The sequence below is a fragment of the Phycodurus eques genome, chromosome 4, assembly GCF_024500275.1.
Source record: "Phycodurus eques isolate BA_2022a chromosome 4, UOR_Pequ_1.1, whole genome shotgun sequence".
NCBI classification, from domain to species: domain Eukaryota; kingdom Metazoa; phylum Chordata; class Actinopteri; order Syngnathiformes; family Syngnathidae; genus Phycodurus; species Phycodurus eques.
The window spans coordinates 15,928,606-15,955,343 of NC_084528.1; the positions used below are offsets into that span (position 1 = coordinate 15,928,606).

The 26,738-nt window shown below is 42.6% G+C and overlaps 1 protein-coding gene across 6 annotated transcripts in view; it reads left to right on the plus strand.

Annotated features, from left to right (window-relative positions):
• The first annotated feature begins 3,923 nt into the window (after positions 1 to 3,923).
• The window catches only part of LOC133401349 (polycomb protein SCMH1), a 31,288-nt gene continuing 8,473 nt past the window's right edge, over positions 3,924 to 26,738 (plus strand). For 3 of the 6 annotated variants that reach the window (XM_061674243.1, XM_061674241.1, XM_061674244.1), the window contains exons 1-13: positions 3,924 to 4,056; positions 4,551 to 4,673; positions 8,062 to 8,134; positions 8,326 to 8,403; positions 9,450 to 9,520; positions 9,591 to 9,825; positions 9,942 to 10,030; positions 15,361 to 15,607; positions 17,819 to 18,057; positions 20,997 to 21,182; positions 24,193 to 24,319; positions 24,396 to 24,596; positions 24,697 to 24,867. In XM_061674243.1, the coding sequence (XP_061530227.1) occupies positions 8,110 to 8,134; positions 8,326 to 8,403; positions 9,450 to 9,520; positions 9,591 to 9,825; positions 9,942 to 10,030; positions 15,361 to 15,607; positions 17,819 to 18,057; positions 20,997 to 21,182; positions 24,193 to 24,319; positions 24,396 to 24,596; positions 24,697 to 24,867 (1,669 nt within the window). In that variant the 5' untranslated portion in view covers positions 3,924 to 4,056; positions 4,551 to 4,673; positions 8,062 to 8,109. Of the gene's footprint in view, positions 4,057 to 4,550; positions 4,674 to 8,061; positions 8,135 to 8,325; positions 8,404 to 9,449; positions 9,521 to 9,590; positions 9,826 to 9,941; positions 10,031 to 10,851; positions 10,916 to 11,205; positions 11,250 to 11,795; positions 12,063 to 15,360; positions 15,608 to 17,818; positions 18,058 to 20,996; positions 21,183 to 24,192; positions 24,320 to 24,395; positions 24,597 to 24,696; positions 24,868 to 26,738 lie in introns of those variants that run through there. The other 3 variants (XM_061674242.1, XM_061674245.1, XM_061674246.1) reach the window with 3 other exon arrangements.

Genomic DNA, 26,738 nt, shown 5'->3' on the forward strand with positions numbered 1-26,738 from the left:
TGTGTCTTGCCCTGAGGAGAGGCTTCCGTCGGGCCACTCTGCCATAAAAGGCCCGACTGGTAGAGGGCTGCAGTGATGGTTGACTTTCTAGAACTTTCTCCCATCTCCGACTACATCTCTGGAGCTCATCCACAGTGATCTTTGGGTTCTTCTTTACATCTCTCACCAAGGCTCTTCTCCCCCAAATTCTCCCCCTCAGTTTGGGCAGACGGCTAGCTCTAGGAAGGGTTCTGATCGTCCCAAAGGTCTTCCATTTCAGGATTATGGAGGCCACTGTGCTATTAGGAGCCTTAAGTGCAGCAGAATTTTTTTTGTCACCTTGGGCAGATCTGTGCCTTGCCACAATTCTGTCTCTGAGCTCTTCAGGCAGTTCCTTTGACCTCATGATTCTCATTTGTTCTGACATGCACTGTGAGCTGTAAAGTCTTATATAGACAGGGGTGTGGCTTTCCTAATCAAGTCCAATCAGTATAATCAAACACAGCTGGACTCCAATGAAGGTGTAGAACCATTTTAAGGATGATGAGAAGAAATGGACAGCACCCGAGTTAAATATATGGGTGTCACAGCAAAGGGTCTGAATACTTATGGCTGTGTGATATTTCAGATTTTCTTTTTTAATAATCAGCAAAAAAAATATTTTTTTTCTTTCAATATGGGGTTCTGTGTGTACATTAATGAGGAAAAAAATTACTTAAATGATTTTCACAAATGGCTGCAATATAAGAAAGAGTGAAAAATTTAATGGGGTCTAAAAAACTTCCCGTACCCACTGTAGGTGATAATCCTCGATAAAGAGACTATGTAAAATAAAAATGTCTTTCTTAAGAAACATTTCAACTAATTACAACACCCTCAAACTTATTAAAGCACACTTTTAGAACACCTTGTAGCTGTATTTTAATACAAAAAAACAAAATGTATACTATAAAAAAAAAAAAAATGCATACTATAGTATTGCAGTGTCAGTGTACTGTACATGCATGTGGATTTCCAAGGCGTGCGAGTATGTGTGTGTTTCTGAGTGAGAGCTGTGGCTGACAGCAGCTTCTGTATGATTGTGCTCACTTTGCTTTACAGTTCTCCCAGCATTTAATAAATGGTTGAAAAGTGCATCAGGGACCGTCGGTCCACTATATAATGTTGGAGTAGCATTCCCAAACTGTTCCCACAAAGTTGGGAGCAATGAATTGCCCAAAAGCTCTTGGTATGCTGAATCTGTATCCCTTTTATGCCGGAACAGTTTTACTGTGTCACAGTGGAGTACTGCCACTGTGGTTTCTTAGTATTAGAATGGATATTTATGTATTTATCCACTAATTGTAAACAAGGTGAGAAAAGTAAATCAGTAAATCTAGAGCAATGAAACATTAGATATGAGTGTTGTATGGGGCAGTAGTGCTACACCCTGTGAGGGAAGGACAGGACAAGGACAGGAGAAGAAGCATGCAGGACAAGGGTCGTGTACCCGGCTGTACAACTGAAGTGTGGTGGGAGTGACTATGTAAATTATAAAAGTTTTTAGGACGAGAGTGTGAGTGAGGGGATACCCAAGCAATTCGCATATTCATTAGTTATTTGTCGCAATAAGTGAGTGGCCCCACACCCAGCGAAAAAGTCCCAGGGGTGTGTGCCTGCGGACACATGCAAGTGAATTGACTGACAGAAGTGTCCTGTAATTGCTATGCCTGCACCGCAGTGGCACCGCAGTGGCTGAGGACCCCACCCAATCAATCGAGAGACGGGATCGGGCCCACGAGTCCACCGTGAGGAGCCCGGTGGATGGGACACATCCCATACCGAGGGACCAAGGGCGGTTCGCTCGCCCCACTGAGGCGCCACGACAACCAGCCACCCAGAGGAAGTTACAGGGACCCAATGCCACCCCCCAGCCAAACCCCACGCCCCCACCGCCCCCAGGCGCCCCGCCACCATCCCCAACCCCCCTCCACCCACAGGAGAGCAAGACGCCCCCCCAACCTGCAGGGTATGTTGTAGGCAGTCCCCGTCCAGCCCGAGGGTGGGGCGGTGTCCCGTCCACCAGGCTGCTCTCGGGTGGACCCTCGGGCCCAATCCCGCCACTCGATTGATTGGGTGAGGTCCTCAGCGTCCGCGGTGCGGGCACAGCAATTACAGGACAATTCTGTCAGTCTTTGTGCATGTAAAACGGTGTCAATTCACTTGCATGTGTCTGAAGGCACACACCCCTGGGACTTTTTCGCTGGGTGTGGGGCCACTCACTTATTGCGACAAATAACTCATGAATATGCAAATTGCTTGTGTATCCCCTCACTCATACTCTCGTCCTATAGACACAGGCACATCCCACCACACTTCAGTTGTACAGCCGGGTTCACGACCCTTGTCCTGCATGCTTCTTCTCCTGTCCTGTTCTAGCTTGTCCTGTCCTTCCCTCACAGAGTGTAGCACTACAGCCCCATGCAACACTCATATTTAATGTTTCATTGTTGTAGATAATGTAACTACTTACTTTTTGCATCCTGCTTACAATTAATGCTTTGTCTTTTGTCTTCGTTTCTCTCTCCCCTCTAGGAGCTTTGTTCTGTTCGACTCTGATTCTCAATAAACTTCAATTATAATACGAAGAAACCACAGCGGAAGCTTAAAAACATACACTGTGACACAGTAAAACTGTTCCGGCATAAAAGGGATACAGATTCTCCATTCTGCTTGACCTAACAGCCGAACAGGACAAAAAAAAAAAAAAAAAGACAGGGGGCCCCATCGGCCAGAGCGGGGGACCTAGGCGGGCGCCAGCTGGCACTGCCCCAGCACCCACGGAACACGGGCGAGTCACCATCACACCATCAATGCTCCCCGGGAGGTCAATCCAGTGGTCCCCCCCAACCGCCCCCACCCCACACCCTGGTCTAAAATGTGAGAAAGAAAAAGAGAAAAGAATAAATAAATAAATAACAAAAAATGTATTTAAAAAAAACCAAGTACATAAATGAATAAGAAAAAAATAAAGAGAATTACAAATAGAATCATAATAAAGTAACAACAACAGCCTTGACAACAAACAATACAGAAGTCAAAAGTTTACTTTTACACTTAGAACATAGTCTTGTTATTGTCAGATGGCACACTACCCAGGCAAAGGAATCAAGAATCTAGATTTAGCATGTTGAGGAAGGGTTACCAGCTATCTACTGTACGTATATATATGTAATTGATTTGTACTTTCTGCTGATATTTTTTCTAACGCAATATATTCTATGATGAGATTTAGCCAGTGATTGATGTTAAAACCTTGTTTGTTTTTCCAGTTTAATAGAATTGTTTTCTCCGCGGTAGCTAACGCGACGAGTAATGATTGTGAATATTTATTAGGCAGGTCGGTTGTGCTTAAGTCGTCAAGTATGCACAATCTTGGGGAAAGTGGAATCCTTAAATTCAAAATATAAGAAAGTTTCTGTGTAACCGAAGACAAAGAGCATTGAATTGGTGTGCATTTCCATATAGCATGAACATAGGTGTCTGGGGTATTTTTGGTGCATTGCGCACATATGTTCGATGGAGAGAAGCCTATTTTATGCATAGTGTACTGAGTAAAGTGTATTGTATGGAGCACTTTATATTGTATAAGACATTGAAATTCATTTCAGCATTACACTTCAGCTGAGTCGTGTCTGTACAATCAGTTGATTTGCCGCAATAGACATATTTTTAGAAGAGGCCAGCGGGCTACTCATGAGGTCCTTGGGGGCTACCTGGTGCCCCCTGCTACAGGACAATCAAAAATAACAACTGAAGGCTAATAATAATCGCCCCCGTCAATGTAGTGTATCTCGCTTGATGTTTCGCATGACGTTCTTCTTGTAATACTACCATTTGGTCCCTGGGTTCCGCTGTTTCCTCTTGTATCGGTCTTCCAGCCTGTGTGACTCTGACAAGCTTACTCCTTGGTAACAATCACACGCCACAAAGCTCGTCACGTTTATAAACAACACTGGGAGCTGCGTCTTCTTCCAGTACGCAGCGTCGTCGCGGAGCCCCCGAAAACGAACGCGGCCCCCGCAGAAAGTGTGCCAGGTACGCTCTTGTTTTTTCGAACTTCCATAATATGGTTAAAAAAAAAAAAAAAAAAGAGGTCAACGAGCTCGCACCACACATGCTAAGCTAGTTAGCATCTTGGGCTGACTTCGCCTAGCTTGCCTACTTAGCATCTGTGCTTGTAATAACACGATAAGTCCGGTGAAGTTTCACACACTGAGTTCTTTGTTTTAATAGGACTTACACCGTGGCGGCTAGCGTTAGTTAGCCTAGCTCCCGACTGGCACGGCCGCCTGTCAAGCGGAGCTGGTAGGTCTCCTCGATGGGGAAGCGAGGGGGAGGGAGTCGTTCTGCTTTTGTACTTTGAATGAGGCGCCGCGCGTCTACGTGCCACTGCCGTGGGCGAAACACCACTTGCTCGTGTCTGCGTCAGACGCACTGTTTCTGGGTGACTCGAGGCTTTCCGTGGCCGAGGGGTTTTGTGAAAGTTGAAGCCCGTTAATGTTGTCCTGTCTTGTCACTGGTTTTCACAGGTACCGGGTCGCTTCGATTTGAACGCCGTCCCCCAGTTTGGCGGAAGAAAAAGGCGAACCTCTGTTGAAAAGCAGCCCGTCCGGTGGGAATAGAACGCCGCTAAGTGGTTATGGAGTTGTAAGGTAAGCAAGCTTGTTCAATTTCATAGGGTGTTTGCATTGGGGAAGTACTGGGTGAATCCGTTGTTGTTGGGCGACTGTAACCAGTTGTAGCAAATCCTCAGTCATCATTCAAATACAGCATACACTCACCAGACACTTCATTAGGCACGCCATAATGCCCAGTCTTCCAATATGAAGAGAGTGGTGTCAAAAATTGCCTTCACAAATGATAACGCGCAGTTGTCTGTAACTCCACTGGGATGCAACAATTAATCGACGACTAATTTATCATCAACTCCAGCACGCCTGCAACCCTTGTGAGGATAAGCGGCTCAGAAAATGGATGGATGGATATTTTGATAAAAGATTAATATTTTGGAGCCTTTGTTTACCTTGTCCTTGATATTTTGAAGGCGGCACAGTAGACGACTGGTTAGAGTGTCTGCATCACAGTTCTGAGGACCGGAGTTCAATCCCCGGCCCCGCCTGTGTGGAGTTTGCATGTTCTCCCCATGCCTGCGTGGGTTTTCTCTGGGCATTCCGGTTTCCTCCCACATCCCAAAAACATGCATATGAGGTAAATTGAAGACTCTAAATTGCCCGTAGGTGTGAATGTGAGTGCCAATGGTTGTTTGTTTCTATGTGCCCTGCAATTGGCTGGCAACTGGTTCAGGGTGTACCCCGCTTCCTGCCCGATGATAGCTGGGATAGGCTCCAGCACTCCCACGACCCTTCTTAGGATAAGCGGCTCAGAAAATGGATGAATCGATGGATGGATATTTTGATAAAAGATTCATATTTTGGAGCCTTTGTTTACCTTGTCCGAATCCTCAGATTTCAGCCTTCTGACAGTAAATATTGTCGGATTTCTGTAGTTGTCCATGAAAGCAGACTGATTATCTTTGTGTTTAATCAAAATAGACATTTGCAAACATTTGCTTTTACTTTGGAAAACTGACCAACATGTTTGCATTTTCTGACATGTTACAGAACAAACCAGTAACTGAATCTCAATCAATTATTGGGGGAAAAAATAGTCTATTATTGAAATAATGTATGAGTAACCAGACGACTGGTTAGCACATCCGCCTCACAGTTCTGAGGACCGGGGTTCAAATCCTGGCTACGCCTGTGTGGAGTTTGCATGTTCTCCCCGTGCCTGCGTGGGTTTTTTCCGTGTACTCCGGTTTCCTCCCACATCCAAAAAAACATGCATGGTAGGTTAACTGAAAACTCAAAATTGCCCGTAGGTGTGAATGTGAGTTCGAATGGTTGTTTGTTTTTATGTGCCCTGTGATTGGCTGCTGACCAGTTCGGGGTGTACCCCGCCTCTCGCCCGGAGGTAGCTGGGATGGGCTCCGGGACGCCCGCGACCCTAGTGAGGATAAGCGGAATGGAAGATGAATGAATGAGTATGAGTAACCTTTAATTGAGGTAGTTGAAAATGATGCAACCTTAGAAACGTATATCAAACTAGAAGCCCTTTGCATTGATCAATACCCAAGAAGTAGCTCTGTTTAAAAAAGATTGGTGAGATTGGTCAGTTTCATCAGTTTCTCATCTGTGATATTGCTTAATTGTTGGTTTTTTTGTTGCCTTTTTTTTTTTAACCATCAAAGAATACCAATTAAACAACAATGTGTCAATAAATAGTAGTCTGGGAAAAAAATAATTGGAATAAACTTTTATGCAAAATACACTTCTATTAGATTAGTCAGTGGAATAATTGATAGAATCACTGATTTAAAAAATATTTGTTAGTGGCAGCCCTGAACTCCATTGCATCCAACTGTGAGTTTAGTGGCAAAATATTAGAAACAGTACAGCGCCGTAAGGGAGTGTTTGCCGTCTCACAGTTTTGCGGCGGGGGTGGAGGGGGGTGGGGGGATTTGAAACTCGACGGCAGCTTTCCTGCGTGGAGCTCGCATGTTCTCTGCAAATTTATGTGGATTTTCTCCAGGTTTTGTTCCTCCCGCATTCCTAAAATATGCATGTTGCATTGAAGATGGTAAAATTGTCTGTATGTGCCTTTGTCTATATCTGCCTTGCAATCGACAGGCGACCATTCCAGGGTGTACCCTGCTTCCTTGGATAAGCAGTATATAAGAAGTAGATGGCTGGGATATCTTCCACTCCTCACTGATATACTGTGTACACTCAACAGACACTTCACTGGATACACTTGCCTGCATAGTCTAATGATATCCAATGCAAGATCTCGTCTCTTTTCAAAGATAATGATGCTCAATCAACGAGTTACCCCAATGCATCATCCTGAGAGTTGAGAGGCAAAATATTCGAAACACCGCAGCACGATGCTAGTGGGTAGATGTCTGCCTCACAGTTTTGAGGTTCAGGGTTCGAATCTCGACTGTGGTCTTTTTGTGTAGAATTTACATGTTCTCCACGTGCATGTGTGGGTTTTCCCAGTGTTTCTTCCTCCGACAATGCTAAAAGATACATGTTCAGTTCCCCGTGCGATTGGCTGGCGACCAGTCCAGGGCATACCCTGGTTCAGGGTTCAAATCTCAACTCAGTCCTACCAGTGTGGAATTGGCATGTTATCCCCATGCTTATATGGGGTTTCTTTGAGTACTGCAGTTTCCTCCAACAATCCAAAAACACGTTCATTGCATACTTTGAATTGAATGCTTGAGTGTGAGGAATTGTTTGTATTGATGTGGCCTTCACAGCAACATGTTTGCAACAGCTCAGTTTTTGTTGAGCGGAGAAAGTGGGCACAGTTGGATTGTCTGCGATGGTACAGCTGCGAGGAGCTTCGCCCCCCAACATGGAGCCTAGTGTGTCCCGTAGGAGATGTGGAGAGGGATGAGAATCAGCACTAAAAAGTAAAGTGAAGCGAGAGAGACGACTAAATGGGACTGGAGAATTGATGCAATCTTTCTGTGTGTTTTACTAGCCAATGGACAAACCATCGGCTGATCGAAAACTACAGTTTCTTGTTTGCTTTCAAACTCAGCCTGTAGCAAACGTGAGTGACGTCATGCACGCTGTTATCACGAAATTACAACTTCAGTATCGTGGCCAGCGACATCTATGAACCCGGCGCCCTCATACGGGTCGATGGAGACTTCAATCTTGCCCCTCTCTCTTCTACTAACAGCTTCAAACAACGTGCAACAATAGGGAATAAAATGAAGCAAATAAGTTTTTGTTTGGTCATTTATGATTGTATTATTATTATTATGTTTTGTGTCCAGTGCATTGTTAGAACTGCGGCTGTTATTAAAGTGCTATATAAATAAAGTTGAGTTCAGCTTTCCTTACGCCCCTGATATTTACATTCAAGTGTAGTCATGCTCAGATGTTGCAATAATTGGAATGTTTCATGATTTAAAAAAAACGTGCTTTTTAATTGTAAGATTGTACTGCTTTTTTTATCTTTGAGGGTCGAAGGCAGCTTTCATATCCTGAGATTGGTCCATACCATTGGAGTATGAGGAAGCCTGTGCCGCAGAAAGGTACTATATTATTACTGTGTCATTCAAATGATTTAGTATTCATTCAGTAGCTTGCAGGATGATGTATTTGCAATCAGTCCTGATATTTTCAATATATTCTGTTTTTTGTACAGCAATATCATGCGATGCTGAATACTGACAGAGGAATATTTCATGTAGATCAATTTATTTTTGCTCTCTGACCCTTTTAGCTATCGAGTGGAAAGATGCAAGAAGAATCAAGCATGCCCGGAGTGGACGGCCCTCCAGGTTGCCCTCCCTGTTCCAAGGTAATTATTATTAATTTGCTATCGAGCATAGTGTAAATAGAAATGATCAATTCCAGGGTCATGGTGCAATACAATTTTAACTGGCATAAAAGTGTGAAAAAATAAATTAATAGCAATAATATGTCCCCCCCAAAAAACCTGTGATACCCTTCAGTAAATTACGCCATTTTTACACTCTGTGTAGAAGCTGCTTTTTCCCGGTTTGTATTTGTGTGTCTTTTTTGTTTGTTTGTTTTTTAACCATCTCACTGCTCTGGATAAAAAGTGTTGATTTGGGACAAAGTTGATGACGGAATTTTCTGCCTTTTGAAGGAGTTTAAGACATAACAGAGGTTGGGTCCACAATGATGGGACCGTGGTGCAAAAATTAATACCTGACATTCATTTCTCCTGCACTGTTGTGTTGAAAGAAATGTCAGTGTCCGACAAGCATCACACAACTCTGGCACTGTCAGCAAGTGCGCACAGTTAGAGCAGTATTCCGCTTCACTGGGTTCTGTTGGGGGGAAGAAAAAAAAAAACAAGATCACTGTGTGAAAGACATGGTAGAGGTGAAGGGAGGTTTGGTCACGCAGTACAAAAGCATCAGGGCACTTGCTTTGAATGTCAGTCCACTTAATGTAACTAATGCGTTGATTTTTCTTCTTACATTCATTTAAAGGAGACATGCAATTGGAATCATATTTATCGATTAACTGCTGTATATCTGCCATATAATCACTTCGAAATGGCAGCTGTGGTTTGTAAAGGGGTTCTAGAGTTATCAAAAATAGCTATTGTATACAAACAAATAAGTCAAATTTACACAATGTCCCCTCTAACACCACTGTTGAGGCTACTCCTTGGAAAAGGTGGCATGAAAAAAGAGAAAAACATCATGCAGTTCTAAAGTGTGAAGTCTTGTCTGAAATTAAAACCATATTTTTCATTAAAAAGTTGGTCAAATTCCAAATTATATGATTTCAAGGCATTGAGCATCAGAGGTTCAAGTGTAAGTAAGTCCCACACACATTTCTGTGGTGTACTAACTATTTGTATCCCCACAGGCCATTTCAGTTGGGAGAAGTACCTAAAAGAGACAGGCGCCAGTGCGGCACCTGCTTCATGCTTCCGTCAGGTAAGTAATACCTTTGACAGTGAATCTCAGACTAACGTTTCACTAACACGTCAATCAACAACTCGTTTAGAGTCTTGCGCCTCCCCTCAATGAGTTTAAGGCCGGTATGAAGCTGGAGGCTCAGGACCCGCGCAACACCACATCCACCTGCATCGCCACAGTTGTGGGGCTGACAGGGTCGCGTCTTCGCCTGCGCCTAGACGGCTCCGACAACAAGAACGACTTCTGGCGCTTGGTGGACTCGTCCGAGATCCAGCCCATCGGCAACTGTGAGAAGAGCGGCGGCATGCTGCAGCCACCGCTTGGTAAAAGATGCACACTGACACTGGCCTCATTTGTTTTGATTCATGGGTTTTTGCTATGGGTGGAATACCTTTTGCTATGGGTGGAATACCTAACATTCTGTATATTCGTGGATCAGGTTTCCGTCTCAACGCATCCTCCTGGCCCTTGTTTCTTCTGAAGACACTAAATGGAGCTGAGATGGCACCTCAGCGCATCTTTCACAAGGTACCTGTACAACACTCACAAGCAGGTCCTCGAATAGTAGTTGGTTGGATGCACTATTATGCCTAGACAAAGTTGGTCTTTCACAATTGAACTATGTCAGACTACTGCCATAAAATCTTGTCGTATCTCAGTCAGACAGTGGCAACACTACACGCCGTATATTCCTATACCGCCATATCCCTTTTTTTTTTTTTTTTTTTTTTTTATTATTTTATTTTATTTTTTTATACAATTGCTGGGCTTTATCTTGTCAAATCAAACACTGTTGGGGAGGCGTGGCCAGAAAAATGTGTCACCTGTCACCGCAACTTGATACAACCGTTACCATGGCGACAATAAGTTGTTGTCAAACAGCGGACCGCCGCGTGAAAATGTTGGGTTGGGGGGGGTGCTGGGGAGACGACGTTTTCGGCTGTCAATTCAGGGATTGCTTGAGGTATGTTATACTTTTAAGACGATACAGCTCGCAAGCAGGCAACAACAAGCTAGTGCTAACACTAACATGCCAACGTTTTGTCGAATCATGCGCTAAAAATACAGTGGGTACGGAAAGTATTCAGACGCTACTGTTCCGCTTATCCTCATTGCACTCATGAAAATGATTCAAGCCCTTCTTTCATGCAACATATTTATTTTTTGTTTGATTTTCTGAAACAAATCTAATTCACAACTTACACATGTACTTTTTGTAAAGCTTAAATAATAGTTTCACTTTGACATTCATGAACTCAAAAGAAATGTGTTTCATTTGAAATTTGAATTAGGACCGCCCAATGCAAGGCTCAGACACTTGTTCCTTGCGCTCTCAGCTTGCTCTCTTTAGCAACATTCGACAATTTGTGGCGGCACTGCTGCGGAGAAAGACAGCTGTAATTTCCCTCCCTGGTGAGTACTGATTTTTTTGTTTTTGTCTAATTTATTATTATTATTTTTTTAAATAACCTTTCCCAAAAGACCGCGAAGACCGTCAACGTAGTTGGGCAGGCATTATGGGCTAGCTAGCTATGCTAGGTTTAACTGCTAAGATGGCCTACACTAGAAGGGACTTTGAGTAGGACTACTCGTGTCTAACTAGTGTTTTAACCGCAGAACGTGTTCTTGAAAAAGTGTACACGTATGTACGGAAGCTACGAACGTGAATTATTAACTAATAATTTGTTTTGCCAGACGCCCCCTCCGCATAGCCCCCGACCCCCACCACTCGTGGATTCTGTTGAATGTATGTATGAATTGAAAGTTCAGTGACGTTTGTGCGTTATTCACTTATCAAAAATTGCCTTATGAATGCAAGGCGGGTCATTTATGGGGCATTTATAGTACAGTATATTGTTAAAACATCAAAGGGTAGCTAAATTGCCCATTGATTGATGAGTAGCACCTGGCACGTGACCTCCTTCCCTCCTCACGCCATTTTTTCTTTCTGCACGCGAATCAAGTTGGGCAAAAGCATTTAAGAGTTTGTGACCAAGTGTTGTGCGTACATTAAATTGAGTACAGTACTTATTCACCGTACTGCTCTGTTAATGCAGTATTTTATTTGCTAATACTGAATCAGTGCTATTTTTAGCTCCTGCGCCACTGTTGCGTTAAGAGTTTACAAAATGGCTCGTGCACACATTTTATTCTATCCCACTCTTTTGACCATAACAACTGATAAACCGTTGCTTTAAACTGCTGGATGTAATTTTGTATATGGATTTCTGTTTGGTGTCTCCGTGTGTTGCATTTTAATTAATTATTTTTTTGTGTTTGTGTTGTTGTTCAGCCCGCGGTAGCTAAGGATGCAGAAAGGAACTTCACCGTCACGTTCATAAAGATTTACACAATGCGAAAAGATGGACATGAGGAGCCAGAGGATGTGGGAATTGTGATCGAGGTCCTTAACAACGCTGGCAGTGTCATCATGGTGTTGATCATGCTGTTTGGGCTCATCAGGGCACTTCATCTAGTCTTTCCAGAAAACCTGAAGTACACCTCTGAGTTTTTCCAGACGATTATTATGAACTTGGATGGACCCAAGCTAAATGCAAAGGTACAGCAGCTGAAAATCTAACTTTTTTCATAAGGGACAGTCAGGGTGTGTGCTCACAGTCCAAGACTGTCATCGAAGATGCTTTTCGAGTACTTAAAATGTGTTAATTCAAGATGCACTAACCTGCGTTACTATATGAGTGACTAGACTCAAAGGTGTTTTATACAACTACAAAGAAGCTTAAAAATGTAAGCATGTAAAGTTCAAAATGCATTTCCTAAGAATGTAGTTTTATTTTGTGAGTTTTCAATAAAAACACATTTACCAGATTTTGTGTTGTGTGAAATAAATTGTGGGGAGGGGTAAACGCTAAAATAATTTATTTTAGACTAATTATAGTCATTTGAGTTGGACTGATGTGAATCAATTTAGGCCACTAAATGTACTTATTTTTCTTTGCTGTATTTGATGAAAAGGGGTTTGGCTGACTCAATGATTTCACATTCCATGGAACTACTAAGTTTGAGTTGGAGTCACACAAATAAAATGGATGAAAAACCGCTGTCGTCATAGGCTGCTTCGTACTCCTTAAATCCTGGTACCTAGATCCATTCCACCATCCACACACAGATGTAATTGTGAATATTCCTCTGTGGCGGACTAATATGCGGCCTGAGGTTCCGCGTGTGCGCTCGGACTTGCTTTGGGTAAGTCACAGGAGTTGACGAGACCAGAAAAAAACTTCCGCCGCTTCTGCTGTTCAGAAGTAACGGTACTTTTACTCCATTACAAGGATCTAAATGTCGCTTGCTACTTTTATGTATCAATTATTACTTATTTATCAACTATTTCGTGCGCGAGACTTCGACTTCCTCATTGGGCGCTGTTTGTGTCAATCCAATTTAAGCGTGAGTGACGTTTAAGTCTAGCTCACCGATCAAACGACACAAGAAAATCACATGACCTCACACGTCTTCCATTGGGCTTCCCGGGCATAGGTATTCACACTAGATAAGCCTGCCCCACTGATCGTCATCTGCACGTGGCGGCCATGTTGGGAAGGTCATCGTTACCATGAAGGCAATGGCGCGCTACTCGTGTTTACATTTAGACGAACAAAAACAACAGCTTTCATATATCGTAGTATTTGTCTGGCACCGTCTGCCCAAACGTGGATATTTCAGCTCACTTATAACTTGAGAAAACACCGTGCAGTAAATTGCAGATGTTTTCTTTGTAGTTTTGACTGTGTATACACACACGCGCGCGCATACACAGCAACATCAAAATTGGCACATTGAAATTTTTTTTGTATTGATGTTCACGCTGTGGTAAAAAAAAAAAAAAAATAGATTACTCATTTTCTTTTTTTAAAAGTTACTCACTATTTACTCAGTACTTGAGTAATAATTTCATTGTGTACTTTTTACTCTTACTCAAGTAATTTTTTGTAGGACTACTTCTTACTTTTACTTGAGTCACATTATTGTCAAGTAGCAGTACTCTTACTTGAGGACAATGTTTGGCTACTCTACCCACCTCTGAAGTGGACATCCTCTATTGGTACTCTTACGTTTAAGCAACATTTTTGCTCATCAGATCAGCCAGTGTCGTATTTGTTGCACTGGTCTTTTGTATTTTTGCGTTGAGGTGCTGGGGGTCGTGGCCCTGTTTATGATCCCAGCGGAACTGCAAAGCACACGTAACATCTGCGACAAGAGTTGATCCGCTAGTCCATCTTGTATTAATTAGAAAGCCCACCTACTATTGTCTAATTAGTTATGTTAATGCAGGTTAATGTTAAATGTATTAAACGACAGAGCAATGTTTAGGATTATGTCACAACACAGAATGAACTAACTTAAAATTCAGAAATGGCCAATGCAAACAGAAAAGTACTGTACTTAATATTTTCTATGAGGACCCATTTGGGATTAGCCTTTGAAGTTGGTAATCGTGAAAAATGAAGTGAAACAGACAATGATTTTAGTTAGTTCTTTTCCAGAATGAGAGTGCTTAAAGAGGAGGATGCTATTCATGTGGCACAGCTTGAAGCAGGCGTCAGGTACAGGTGAAGATGGACCTGGCTCAAGTTGGAGGCCAAAACAAAAAAAGCAAAGAAATGAGGCGAATTGAATTTTAATCTTAGATTTGTACATCAACATGTACCTGAGCAGTGTAAATAAATGTATTTATGCTTGAAGAAAATTGTTTTCACAATACGCAGTCCTATTGGTTGACGTCAAAGTGCGCTGTCAGAGATTTGTTGTTGCTATGTCACACTACATGGAATACATGAGAAAAGAATCCAACATTCTTTGCCTGGATCAGACTTCAAGACAAATTAGTTTTTTCACAATGATACTATACGGCTCTTAAGCAGGCAACATCATTTTTTCGGCTTACGGCTCGCAATCAGGCAACATAATTTTATGTAGCCAGCGAAATGCTAGCACTAACGTTTACATGTAAATATGCCGGCTTTGTGTCGATTCATACTCTAAAGCTTCGGTAAACATTGGTTTGTGCGCAGGAATACATTTTGACAACGGCGCGCAAGTATGTTGACAAAGGTGAGCAAGAGAAGCAAAGTACCGGTCGCAATAAGCAATCCTATTTGTCGACGTCAATGTGCACTGTCGGAGAGCTGTCGTTCATATGTCACACTACACGGAAGATTTCCATTTTATTGTTTTGTAGATTTTTTTCCGTGGCCTAAAACCCCCAGTACAGTACAAACTTATTGTAAATAAATATTTTAAAATGCTTGAAAAGTTTATCTAAATTTTCAAGTTGGTCATGGGGACATTGTTGACGTACAGTATTCATCGTAGGCGAATCCCTTTCATGAGTTGCAGGAGATTAGCGTGCTTCCTAGTTCCAAATCTGTTGCCAAAGGTGAACAGCTTGACAAAAAAAATTGTTACGGTACCAACAATTGCATGTTCCTGTTGTTATGCTTTGTTTTTATCTGAACATGTTTCCATTGTTCCATTTTAAAATTATGTAAAAGAAATGACCTGTTTAGCCAGTCACTGCTTGTTGCAGACAAACTTCATATTCACAGTAAAATATTTTGCAGATATAACTTGAGTCACTGTCAATCTCTATTTATACAACGCTGCGGTATGCCAACTACATAAGACACTCCATCATGTATGGTCCAGTGTTATCAATGGAAAAGTTGGGGTAGATCCCGCTAAGTATTTGATTTTACATTTTATATACAATTCTTTGTATTTATTTATTCCAGTAATTGTATTTTTTTATTGAAATATTTTATTTTAAGTTATTATGTAAGTGTTTGTTTAACTTTCCGGCATCCATGACCCTCTTCTTACTCCTGCATCATCCCCAGCAGGAGCCTGCTGCGCCGGAGCAGAACTCCTTCCAAGTAGGCATGAAGCTGGAGGCGGTGGACCGCAAAAACCCTCACTTTATCTGCCCGGCCACTGTGGGCGCTCTGCGTGGAGTGGAGGTGCAGGTCACCTTCGATGGTTGGCGGGGTGCCTTTGACTACTACTGCCGCTACGACTCACGTGACATCTTCCCAGTCGGCTGGTGCGCACTCTCTGGGGACAACCTACAGCCGCCTGGAACAAAAGGTGCGAATTCAAGTGTTCGAATGCAAAACTTTGGCCTGCATGAGTGTTGTGCGGCGTTTGTTCGGAACGCGGCGTGTCACGTCATGCCAAGTGTGCGCAGAAAATACTTTGATTTATTTATTTTTTTTCACAATTCAAAACATCTGGGTGTATGCATGACATGAGTGCACTTCATACACCATATTGTGTGTGTGCCAAACACAAATACCAGTACACAAGAACCTTGACATAGTCTCTCAAGTCAGCGCTCAACATTATTTATAGAATACTTTAGAAACAACCACAGCTGAAACAAGGTGTTGTACACAAAAAAAGCAAACAATCTATAAAGCAGTAATACACAAACTAAAAAGATGACAAACAAATGCAACAAAACTAAATGCAAAAAAACAAAACAAATACAGAGTCTCATGCCATAAAGCCAAAAAATAAAAATGGGGTTTGAGACAAGTTTTGAGATTGAGTTTTGAGATCCCATTTCTACCACTTAGCCCTTCCTTTTTGTCTTACCCCTTCCACTTAGCCCTTCATTTGAAGGTCAGGGTGCTTTGACGGTCAATTCTTCAATATGCGTAACACATACAGAGGATTTAAATTATGGTACTCAAAGGTCGGTGAACTTAATGAGACCTTTTTGTAGGCCATCAATTAGGGCTGAACCAGCTGATATTCATTTGCACTGACAAGGGGCTGGATTGCTGTTTGATTATTGATAGACTTTCGGTGTTGTCTTGGCTTTCCATGCCTTTTTGCAACTCCCTTTCTTTGTGTGTTCAATACTTTTTCCCTTCATTTCACATTATTACACACAACTTAATTTCTCATTTTATGTGTTCTACTTTATTTGTATGTATGGATTACTTGTGGTGTTCCCAACATCTGGTGAAAATGTCATGTCAATAGCACCTTTGGAAATATATATTTAGTGAGAAAAATGGTGAGGTGTTAAATACTTATTTCAGCCACTGTAACTGAATTCACTCGTATGTCAACTGAACTTTATCCATTGAAATTAATTGAATTGGATTACAGTACATGATAGTGCCCTCTGCATGATGTAGTGTTTCACACATTGTACAGTAGTAGGCAGGACTGGTTGTTGCTTGAAAGTGACTCTGGATTTTCGACCAGTTAAAGATGGACTTGCGTGTTCAATTTTACACTTTATGGATGGCCAGGTGCTCCTGAGAACCAACAACTGAGTGAAGGAAAGTCATTAAACAGTCTATATTCCCTATTATGTAGACTGGTTGGCAGATGGAGGGAGGAGAGAAGAGCAGGGAGAAGCGACGCAGGAAGAGAGCCGCTAGCCAGAATTAATCTGCGGAGAAAGGAACAGATGACATGACACGTTTGACTTTTGTTTGGGCAGTGCAGTTAAGGTAAGAAGAGTGAGATGGCAGATATGCATTTTAAAGTAATAGAACGAAGCCTCCCATTAAGTTTTTGAGTGTGACTGTGTGAACTTGCTCAACTGCTGTCAAGGGGAGGAAAACAAGTCGCTTGCTTGCGCAAAGGCTCCCACTGTTCAATGAACATGTAACCTAGAGGTCCTTATACTCTTTCAAATGTATAAACAAAGAATTAAGCCATCTGTAAGGATTGATCATGTGATTTTTTTTTTTTTTTTTTTGCTCCCCTATGAAAAGTTGTTGCAGCATTGCATTGATCGAAACACCTGTTTTAAAGTGTATTTAATTAAGGATCTCTGCAGGCTGCGTACTCTAAACTATTTCTGTTTCTTACTGTTTTTCGTGAAAATAATTTTTCCCGTCACACGTGTCTGTGAAAGGTGTTTGATTGACTGTCAGGGTGTGGTTGACTGTCAGAGTGACCTCCCATCTGTCAGCAGCTACCTTCACACAGAGATGCACTTTTAGGCCTGGAAGGTATTTATTCGCAATCACACCGTTTCTGGCTTTGTCACAAGTGCCAGGCATTTGGAAGGCAGAGCTAATTCGAATCTTCACATCTTGTCTGAATGCTGCCTTGTTGTTCCCTTCTTTTTGTTCAATGCTGATAATGCCTTTTTGGGTGAAAATTCTGTGGCACCAAGGAAATCCCAATAGAAATTGAAATAATAATAATTTTCTGAGTCAACTGTCACCATCATAAGCCCTCATTAATTCATTCAATACTGTGGACGTTCCATTATCCCAAAACATTCCTAGTAATTCCCCTCCGTTTGTTTCTATCTTTGTCTATTTTTAGCGGTGATGCTAAAGAGCATTGGGCCCTTAACAGACGGCACAGTGGAGAACTCGGCCATGCACACGCCGCCCGCAGTTGGCAAGCCTGCTGGTCAGAGGGGGCGCAAACCCAGCCGCAGGAAAGCCAAGGGGTCTTGGAGTCAGAAGGCCTCGGCCTCAGGACCACCAAGCATCCAGATGAGCAAAGGCCTGGAGCCTGTTAAGATCCCCCAAAAACGTGGACCCAAGCCTGGACGTAAGGTAGGCCACAGACACCAGAACATTTCTAAGTGTATGACCCTTGTGAGGATAAAGCGGTACGGAAAATGGATGGATGGATGTTGGTTTCTATCAGTGCTGGATGAGTAAACGTTATTCAAAACTTGAAGAAAATGCGCCTTTCTCTTCCTATGTGAAATAATTCTTATGTTGTCTGTTTCTTAGCGGGGGTTTTCCCTTACATGTCACGCACAGAGCAACATTTTCTCCTGCATGTCTCGTTTTCAAAATAAAGCAAAGTAAATTTATTTACATAACTCAGTGTGCTTTATGTGATTAAAAGTATTTTTTTTAAACATCTTATAATCATTTAAAACAAAAAGAGAACTAAAAATACAATAAAAACAGCATGCAGTAAAAGAAAGATCATTTACAAGTGGAAATGCTCTATAAAGCATGAGAAAAAATAAGTTTTTAACCTGGACTTAAAAGCATTTACACTTGGGGCTGCAAGCTCATTCCATTTGTGTCCAGCATAAAAGCTAAATGCTGCTTCACCATGTTTGCTTTGTACTCTGTCCTCTTGTATTTGACCAGAGTCTGTAGATCTCAGAGCCCTACTGGTTTGTATTCCATGAGCATTTCTTCCATGTATTCAGGACCTATAACTTTTAGTTATTTATAGACCAGTAGCAGAACTTTAAAATCCATTCTAAAGCTGACTAAGAGCCAGTGTAGAGACTTTAGAATTGGAGTAATATGTTCTGACCTCTTTGTTCCGGTCAGAAACTGTGCTAGAGCGTTTTTGAATGAGCTGCAGCTGTTTAATGCTCTTTTGGGGGAGTCGAGTCAGAAGATCATAACATACATTGTCAAGTCAACTTGACATAAAAGCATGGATGAGCTTCTCCTGGTCTCCTTGGCACATGCAAGCCTTCACTATGGATATGTTCTTCAACTGGTTGAAGGCTGTTTTAGTAACTCATTTGATATGACTTAAAATTCAGGTCAGAATCTATCAGTACACCAAGGTTTCGGACTAGGTCTTTCGTTTTTAACTCATTCCATGCCAATGCCGTCCAAAGATGTCATTCAGAATCCATCTATTCCCTGCCAATGCCGTCTAAAGACGTCAATGGCATTTTTTTAACGGGGGTGGATGAGGGAGGGTGCAGTTTATGTGTGATCGTCAAGCCTCTGGATAACTGCAATGAGGATTGGCACCATGTAGAGGGCAACAATAGAATATTCCAACCGATTGGAATGGCACCTTAGATCATTCATTCATTCATTCATTCATTTTCTGAGCCGCTTCTCCTCACTAGGGTCGCGGGCGTGCTGGAGCCTATCCCAGCTGTCATCGGGCAGGAGGCGGGGTACACCCTGAACTGGTTGCCAGCCAATCACAGGGCACATAGAAACAAACAACCATTCGCACTCACAGTCATGCCTACGGGCAATTTAGAGTCTCCAATTAATGCATGTTTTTGGGAGGTGGGAGGAAACCGGAGTGCCCGGAGAAAACCCACGCAGGCACGGGGAGAACATGCAAACCCCACACAGGCGGGGACGGAGATTGAACCCCGCACCTCAGAACTGTGAGGCTGACGCTCTAACCAGTCGTCCACCGTGCCGCCACCTTAGATCATGCGGGGGAATAAAGGATGGTGCTCCGAGCCGATCACTTTGTTGCAAAGCTATCGCCCAAAATGCCGGCCCATACATATGGCAAGATGTTCTCGGCCACTTGCCAGCTGTTTGTCTGCCAACCAGGATTTGAATAAATTGTTGTTCTCTTGAGGTAATCTTTGTAGGCTGGCCACTCCTGGGTAATTTCACCACTGTTCTATGTTTTCTCCATGTGAGGATAATGGCTCTCCTCTATGGTTCACAGGAATCCTAAAGCATTAGAAATGACTTTTGTAAGCCTTTCCAGACTGATAGATCTCTTCTGGAATTTCCTCGGATCATGTCATTCTTTAGATTTTTTTTGTCAAACTTTATTTTGTTGGGACAGATTCTCTTTAAGAGATTCCTTGATTGAACAGTCGGGAGGTTATTGTTAAGTAACTCTCCAGTGTGTCTCAAAAGTATTTTTTGTCAAAATGGCTATTGTCGTACTAGAGCGGCTTCAACTACCTCAAATTCCAGTAGAAATACCCTATTTAAATACACACGAGGCATGTTTTTGTTGCATTTACGGCACATAAATTTTTTTGAAAGGCCTATAAATGCATCTAAAACTATACAAACACAATATATTGAGAAAGAGCAAGAGCAATGGATAGCACCAAAGTATTGTACAAACAGTATAAAAAAAAGAGTAACACCTAGAATTAAAATCTGCAATATAGTGGAAACGCGAAGCATGAACCCGTACCTCCACACACATACACACACACACGAACCAATTAATTCCAAACCGACAAAACTGTACCTCTTTAGTAAAACCAGCTCATTTCTGTTGGCTGCCATGTCTTGTTAAACGACGCCTGAAAACTCATTTATATTGTCAAGCCTTTCTATTCACCTGCCATGTTTTGTTTTGTTTTATTCTAGTTGATTTCTTTTAGTGTCATGTTTGCAACCTTGTCTACTTTGCCTACATGTTTTTTCTACTCTAAACAATCTGTCTCACTTGTGCATGTTTATTGAGCGCCTTGTAACTGCATGTTATAAAGAAGTGCTATATAGATAAAAGCTTTCTTTCTTACTTCAGTGTTAACAATGCATATCAGTAAGCTACCGAAGCCACAATTTAAAAAGCTGAAATTTTGATTAAATCGCCATCCTAATGTGCTACTATATTGCGTTATTATATAGTATTGATTGGTTTTTGTAATTGGGACGTTGTGGCAGTGGTATCTAGTGCTAGATTCAAGTCAGGTAAGTCCCCGCCACTGGTTTCTACCAATTCTATATTTTTGGGCAGTAATGGGACCATTATTTCCATCATCACGCTCTTTGCCTCGTCTTTGCAGTTGAGCTGGGTAAGGAGAGCCGGCTTTTTGCCAGACACCATTGCCGGGCCCGGGCGGCCCACGGCAGGTCCAGGACGACCCCGCGGCAGACTCCCAGGCAACTGGGCACAGAGGATAGCCCTGCCGCAGACACAGGACACACCCGTCAAGATCCCAAAGAAAAGAGGCCCAAAGCCTGGCAGCAAGGTAGCTGTTCCACCCGTAATAGTTGGTTGTGTGCTTGTCAAATGCAGTTTCTGAGTGACGCTTCCACTTTGCAAGCTGGCAAGGCAGATCATAAGAGTGTGCATCAGACCCTAATGATGATAATGTAGCCGCCAGAGATTCATTGAAGCTGCCAACCAGCCAGCATTGCCAATATTTTATTGAACTTGGCCTGTCGCTTTACTTTGTAGATGCTGTTCCCCATGTGACATGCCCGAGAGAGAAATATTGTATTCTGAACAACTGCCAACCATTTTTATCTTACCATTGTCACTCAAAACTATTCCTAAAACCTCATGAGGTCGGTAATTTATATTGCGCAGTAAGCAAGTAATCAAACAGCATGGAGAGAAAACAAAAGGGTTTTGGAAAAGTATAAATTGTGAATTGCCAACTTTCTGACATTATTATATTAAATGTTAACAATATCAGTCCATCCATTCCTCCATCCATTTTGTATGGCACTTATCCACATTAGGGTCATGGGTAAGCTGCAGCCTATCCCAGCTTACTTTGAGCATGAGGTGGGCTACACTCTGGACTGGTCGCCAGCCAATTACAAGGCACGTTTAAACAAACAACCATTAATACTCACATTTGAATCCAGACTCGAAATTGTCCGTAGGTATGAATGTGAGTGTGAATGGTTGTCTATATGTGCCCTGCAATTGGCTGGCGACCAGTTCAGGGTGTACCCCACCTCGAGCCCAAAGTCAGCTGGTTTGGGCGCCAGCAGACCCGTGACCCTGGTGAGGATAAGCGGTTCAGCAAATGGATGGTTGGACCTGTAACAGTATATAGGTCGATGTGCCTCAGTTAACCTACCATGCATGTTTTTGTTATGTGGGAGGGAGCCGTAGTACCCAGAAAAAAAACACGCAACACGGGGCAGAACGTGCAAATGTTACTCCACACAGGAAGTCCTGAGTCGAGATTTGAACTAGAGGCAGACATTTTTGGGGGATTCCCACTGGATCCTGCGGTATGGGAGTAAATTTCATTATTAATCACGTGATTGGACAGGAACGGGAGCGAAAGTCACAGGGAGCGGGAACTATGACAAAAAAGTCACAGAGAGTGGATAGGAGTGACTGACTGATTTTCAAGATATTACTATCTCAGATCTCGGGGTGGTCCAGTACCCATGCCCCTCCCTTTGGGACCGGTCGGGCGCTTTGGTTGGGCAAGGCGCTGGGTTGGCCCCCCTTGATGATGGAGGGGCCCGGGCCCACCCTTCCTCAATGTGCCGGGTCAGCAACTCGGTACACCAGTTGACTAACATGCATGTGATATGTTCATTCACTCATAAGTTCCATATAAACACGCTATAGGCTTTAATTGCTTGTGCTGTGACAGCAAACAATAACACAGGTTATATTAAGATATCAACTCAAGAGGTTTTCAAACTCCCCTGCTGCACAGCAAAACTGTTCCAGCACAAAAGGCATACAGATCCACCTTTCTACATGGCCATGCAGCTGAACAGGACAGGTTTAAAAAAATTAAATTAAAATAAAAAAGATATCTCAAAATCAACGATACCAACCACATAGATTTTCCTCGCTCGTAACTACATTTACAGCTCATTTTTACATCCATCCATCCATCCATCCATCCATCCATCCATTTTCTGAGCCGCTTCTCCTCACGAGGGTCGCGGGCGTGCTGGAGCCTATCCCAGCTATCATCGGGCAGGAGGTGGGGTACACCCTGAACTGCTTGCCAGCCAATCGCAGGGCACAAACAAACAAACAACCATTTGCACTCACAGTCACACCTACGGGCAATTTAGAGTCTTCAATTAATGAATGTGTTTGGGATGTGGGAGGAAACCGGAGTGCCCGGAGAAAACCCACGCAGGCACGGGAGAACATGCAAACTCCACACAGGCGGGGCCGGGGATTGAACCCAGGTCCTCAGAACTGTGAGGCTGACGCTCTAACCAGTCGGCCACCGTGCCGCCTCATTTTTGCATTTGCTCTTAAATGCAACACTTAGCGCAGCCTAGGGCTGTCACTATAAAATCTTTTTAGAATCAATTATCCTATCAAAGGGCAGCCTAGGGCTGTCACTATTGAATCTTTTTAGAATCGATTATCCTACCGACTATTCCATCAAAGAATTGCCCCCCATTATTATTATTTTTTTCCCCATTAACATGCATTTTATTCTCATTTATGATGTCTGGACTGCTATCCTTTCACTGCACATGTTTGTACTTAGAGTATGGTATAAATGTGGAGTGCAAAATGTTAGTTGAATGTGAGTTGAAGTGAATAAATGGAAGTATTTTATTACTTAACTTTTATACTTATTTGATTTTAGTCTGGTTCTTGAGTGCACCTGAATTTTGTCGTAGCATGTCTTCTACAATGACAAAGAATCTTTAATCTTGATCTAGAATAATCAGATGAAATTTGATTTTGCATTAAAATATATTGCAAAATCAATTTGTATTTGAAACTGTTTATTAACCAATTATTGGTGTAAATTGATGCAAATTAAATTACTAACACTAAACACATGTCAAATTAAACATTTTGACACATTTATTTGTGCATCTGCTTCATTAACCAGTATTGTAGACTTTACAATAATAACAATAATACTCACAGGAGAAGCTTGGTTATAAAGGAGAGCTCCATTCTGCTGACAAGTGACAAGTTATTAGTTTACCTTTGAGGCACACATCAGCAGCTGCAAGTTTGTATTTCCACCTTTAATGGTAACATTGTACACTGATGCTGCTCTTGCTCATGTTTGGCCTCATAATGTACACTTGCGATTGAATGTCAGTGCCAGTCGCTATATCCTCAATTTGGCGATTTTGTTTTTTTGTTTTTTTTTTTGTACTGTGTCAAAAGATCTACACGTATTTTCGTGCCACAGCCCAACAACACATGACAGACGCTTCGATTGTATGTTATCCTTTTAAATGGTGATGTTTTTCAAGACTGGTACAAATTTAATGCTGTAATTCTTCTTTATCTAGAGAAAACCTCGCCTGGTACCTAATCCAGTCCCCACATCTCCCACCAGCAGCACCCCGGAGCCTGACACCAGCACTGTGCCCCTCGACAACGCCACCATTCCCAAATCTGCACTACAGGCCCCCACAGGTAAATGCTATAATATTACAGTGTTCCCCCACTCTATCGCTTCGCATCGATTATCATTGTCATTTTGCCCGCCTAGTTTGTGTCTACCTAAACAAGTATGGCAAGGTTGGGCCCCATCTGGACCAGCGGCGCATCCAGCAGCTGCCGGACCACTTCGGGCCCGGCCGGGCGTCGTCTGTGCTTCAGCAGTGCGTCCAAGCCTGCGTTGACTCTGCCCACAACCAGGCAACCATCTTCTCCTGCCTTAAGGCCGGCCAGGGGGGTGAGGTCATTTCAGGTGAGGTTATTTGAAATAATAGTATGAAAATATGAAATATGAAATGAACTTTGCTTGAAATACTGACTGACTGAGTTTGTGGGTGAATATGTGCTTCCAGCCTTCTTTGAGAAGCAGCAGCACACGCTGACGCTGCCTACCGTCAGCAGTGTCACCTATGTCCTCCGCTTTCTGGAGAAGCTTTGTCACAACCTTCACTGCGACCCACTGTTTGGGAGTCAGCCTGTGGCCAGAGAAAACCTGCACTACGACGGCCACACTTTCCATACAGGTACATGTCAGCCCTGGTTACATGTCATCTGATAAAAAATGAAAGCTACAGGGAACCCCCGTTTATCGTGGGCTATACGCGACCCCCCCCACCCCCTCTATTGTATGACATCGCTGACTCTTGCTCACATACTTCTCCAAATAAGAGGAAAAATGTGCTTGCTTCTAGATGTTTATTTTGCAGTTCCAATAGAGGTTTCCTTTAAAACTAACAGATAAAATTGAATTAGGCCTGGTTGATATATATATATATAATTTTTTTCCCCCCAAGTTTTTAATTGCGGATAATTTAAAAAATAATAAACTAAAATTTTTGGGGCTTTCGTAGCTACCACCCTCCCCCTTCTTTCCGTCAGACTCGCGTAACAACATGGCTACCGCTAATGAAAGCAAAAGATTTGTTCAAAAGAAAGGAATTGTGGCAACACCGCTAATGAAAGCAAAAGATTTGTTCAAAAGAAAGGAATTGTGGCAACAGACGTGGAAGAAGTTAGCTGCACGCTGTTAAGTCTGTCGAAAAGCCCATTGCAACAAAAGACACCAGCACAGCGAACTTATTCCAGCATCGGAAACGTCAGCATCCAGCCAAGTGGGAGAAATGTCAATCTTTAAAAGTGGAACAGGCTCGCTACAACCAACAAGCTCCTGCTAAAAAGCAGCTTACTGTGGTGGACTCATTTATCGAAGGCATCATGTATGAAATGTAAATGGGCACGATGGAGGGCAATCACTCAAGCGGCCGCTTTGCACATCGCTAAAGTTATGGCCCATAGCTACAGCAGAAAGATTGCGTTTATCCACTTACTGCAAACTGTAGACCCCAGGTATGTACTAAAAAACTATTCACGCCTACCTGCATATTTTTTTGCTCTTGAGTTTCACGTCCCAAGATGCAACCCGTTTAAACACTCTGCTCCTTCTTAGTGGAGGAGTAGCTAGAGTTGGTCTCCAGCTACAGTATGTGCTACCTAGCTGCAAGTTGCCTCACCCTATTTGTACAACAGTACTTGTGAGAAAATCAGATGAGAGCTGGAGGGGGTGTCGTTGTATTCTACAACGACAGAGGTGGTCCAGTAGAACCATGCAGCCGTACACGGGTTTAAATGTATAAAAGATACAGACAACAAGCACAGATCTCATGTCCTAGCCCTCAACCAAAATATCATGTTGATTTTGTTTTTAGCAAATAATCATAAACGTAGAATTTTATGGCAGCAACACGTTCCAAAAAAGCTGGGACAGGTGGCAAAAAAGACTGAGAAAGTTGAGGAATGCTCATCAAACACCTGTTTGGAACATCCCACAGGTGCACAGGCTAATTGGGAATAGGTGGGTGCCATGATTGGGTGTAAAAGGAGCTTACCTGAATTGCTCAGTCATTCACAAACAAAGATGGGGCGAGGTTCACCTTTTTGTGAACAGGTGCGTGAGAAAATAGTCGAACAGTTTAAGGACAATGTTCCTCAACGTACAATTGCAAGGAATTTAGGGATTTCATCATCTACGGTCCATAATATCATCAAAAGATTCAGAGAATCTGGAGAAATCACTGCATGTAAGCGGCAAGGCCGAAAACCAACATTGTATGCCCGTGACCTTCGATCCCTCAGGCGCCACTGCATCAACAACCGACATCAATGTGTAAAGTCTCACCACATGGGCTCAGGAACACTTTAGAAAACCAAAGTCAGTAAATACAGTTCGGTGCTACATCCGTAAGTGCAACTTGAAACTCTCCTATACAAAAAAAGCCATTTATCAACAACACCCAGAAACGCCGCCGGCTTCTCGGGCCCGAGCTCATCTAAGATTGACTGATATAATGTGGAAAAGTGTTCTGTGGTCCGACGAGTCCATATTTCAAATAGTTTT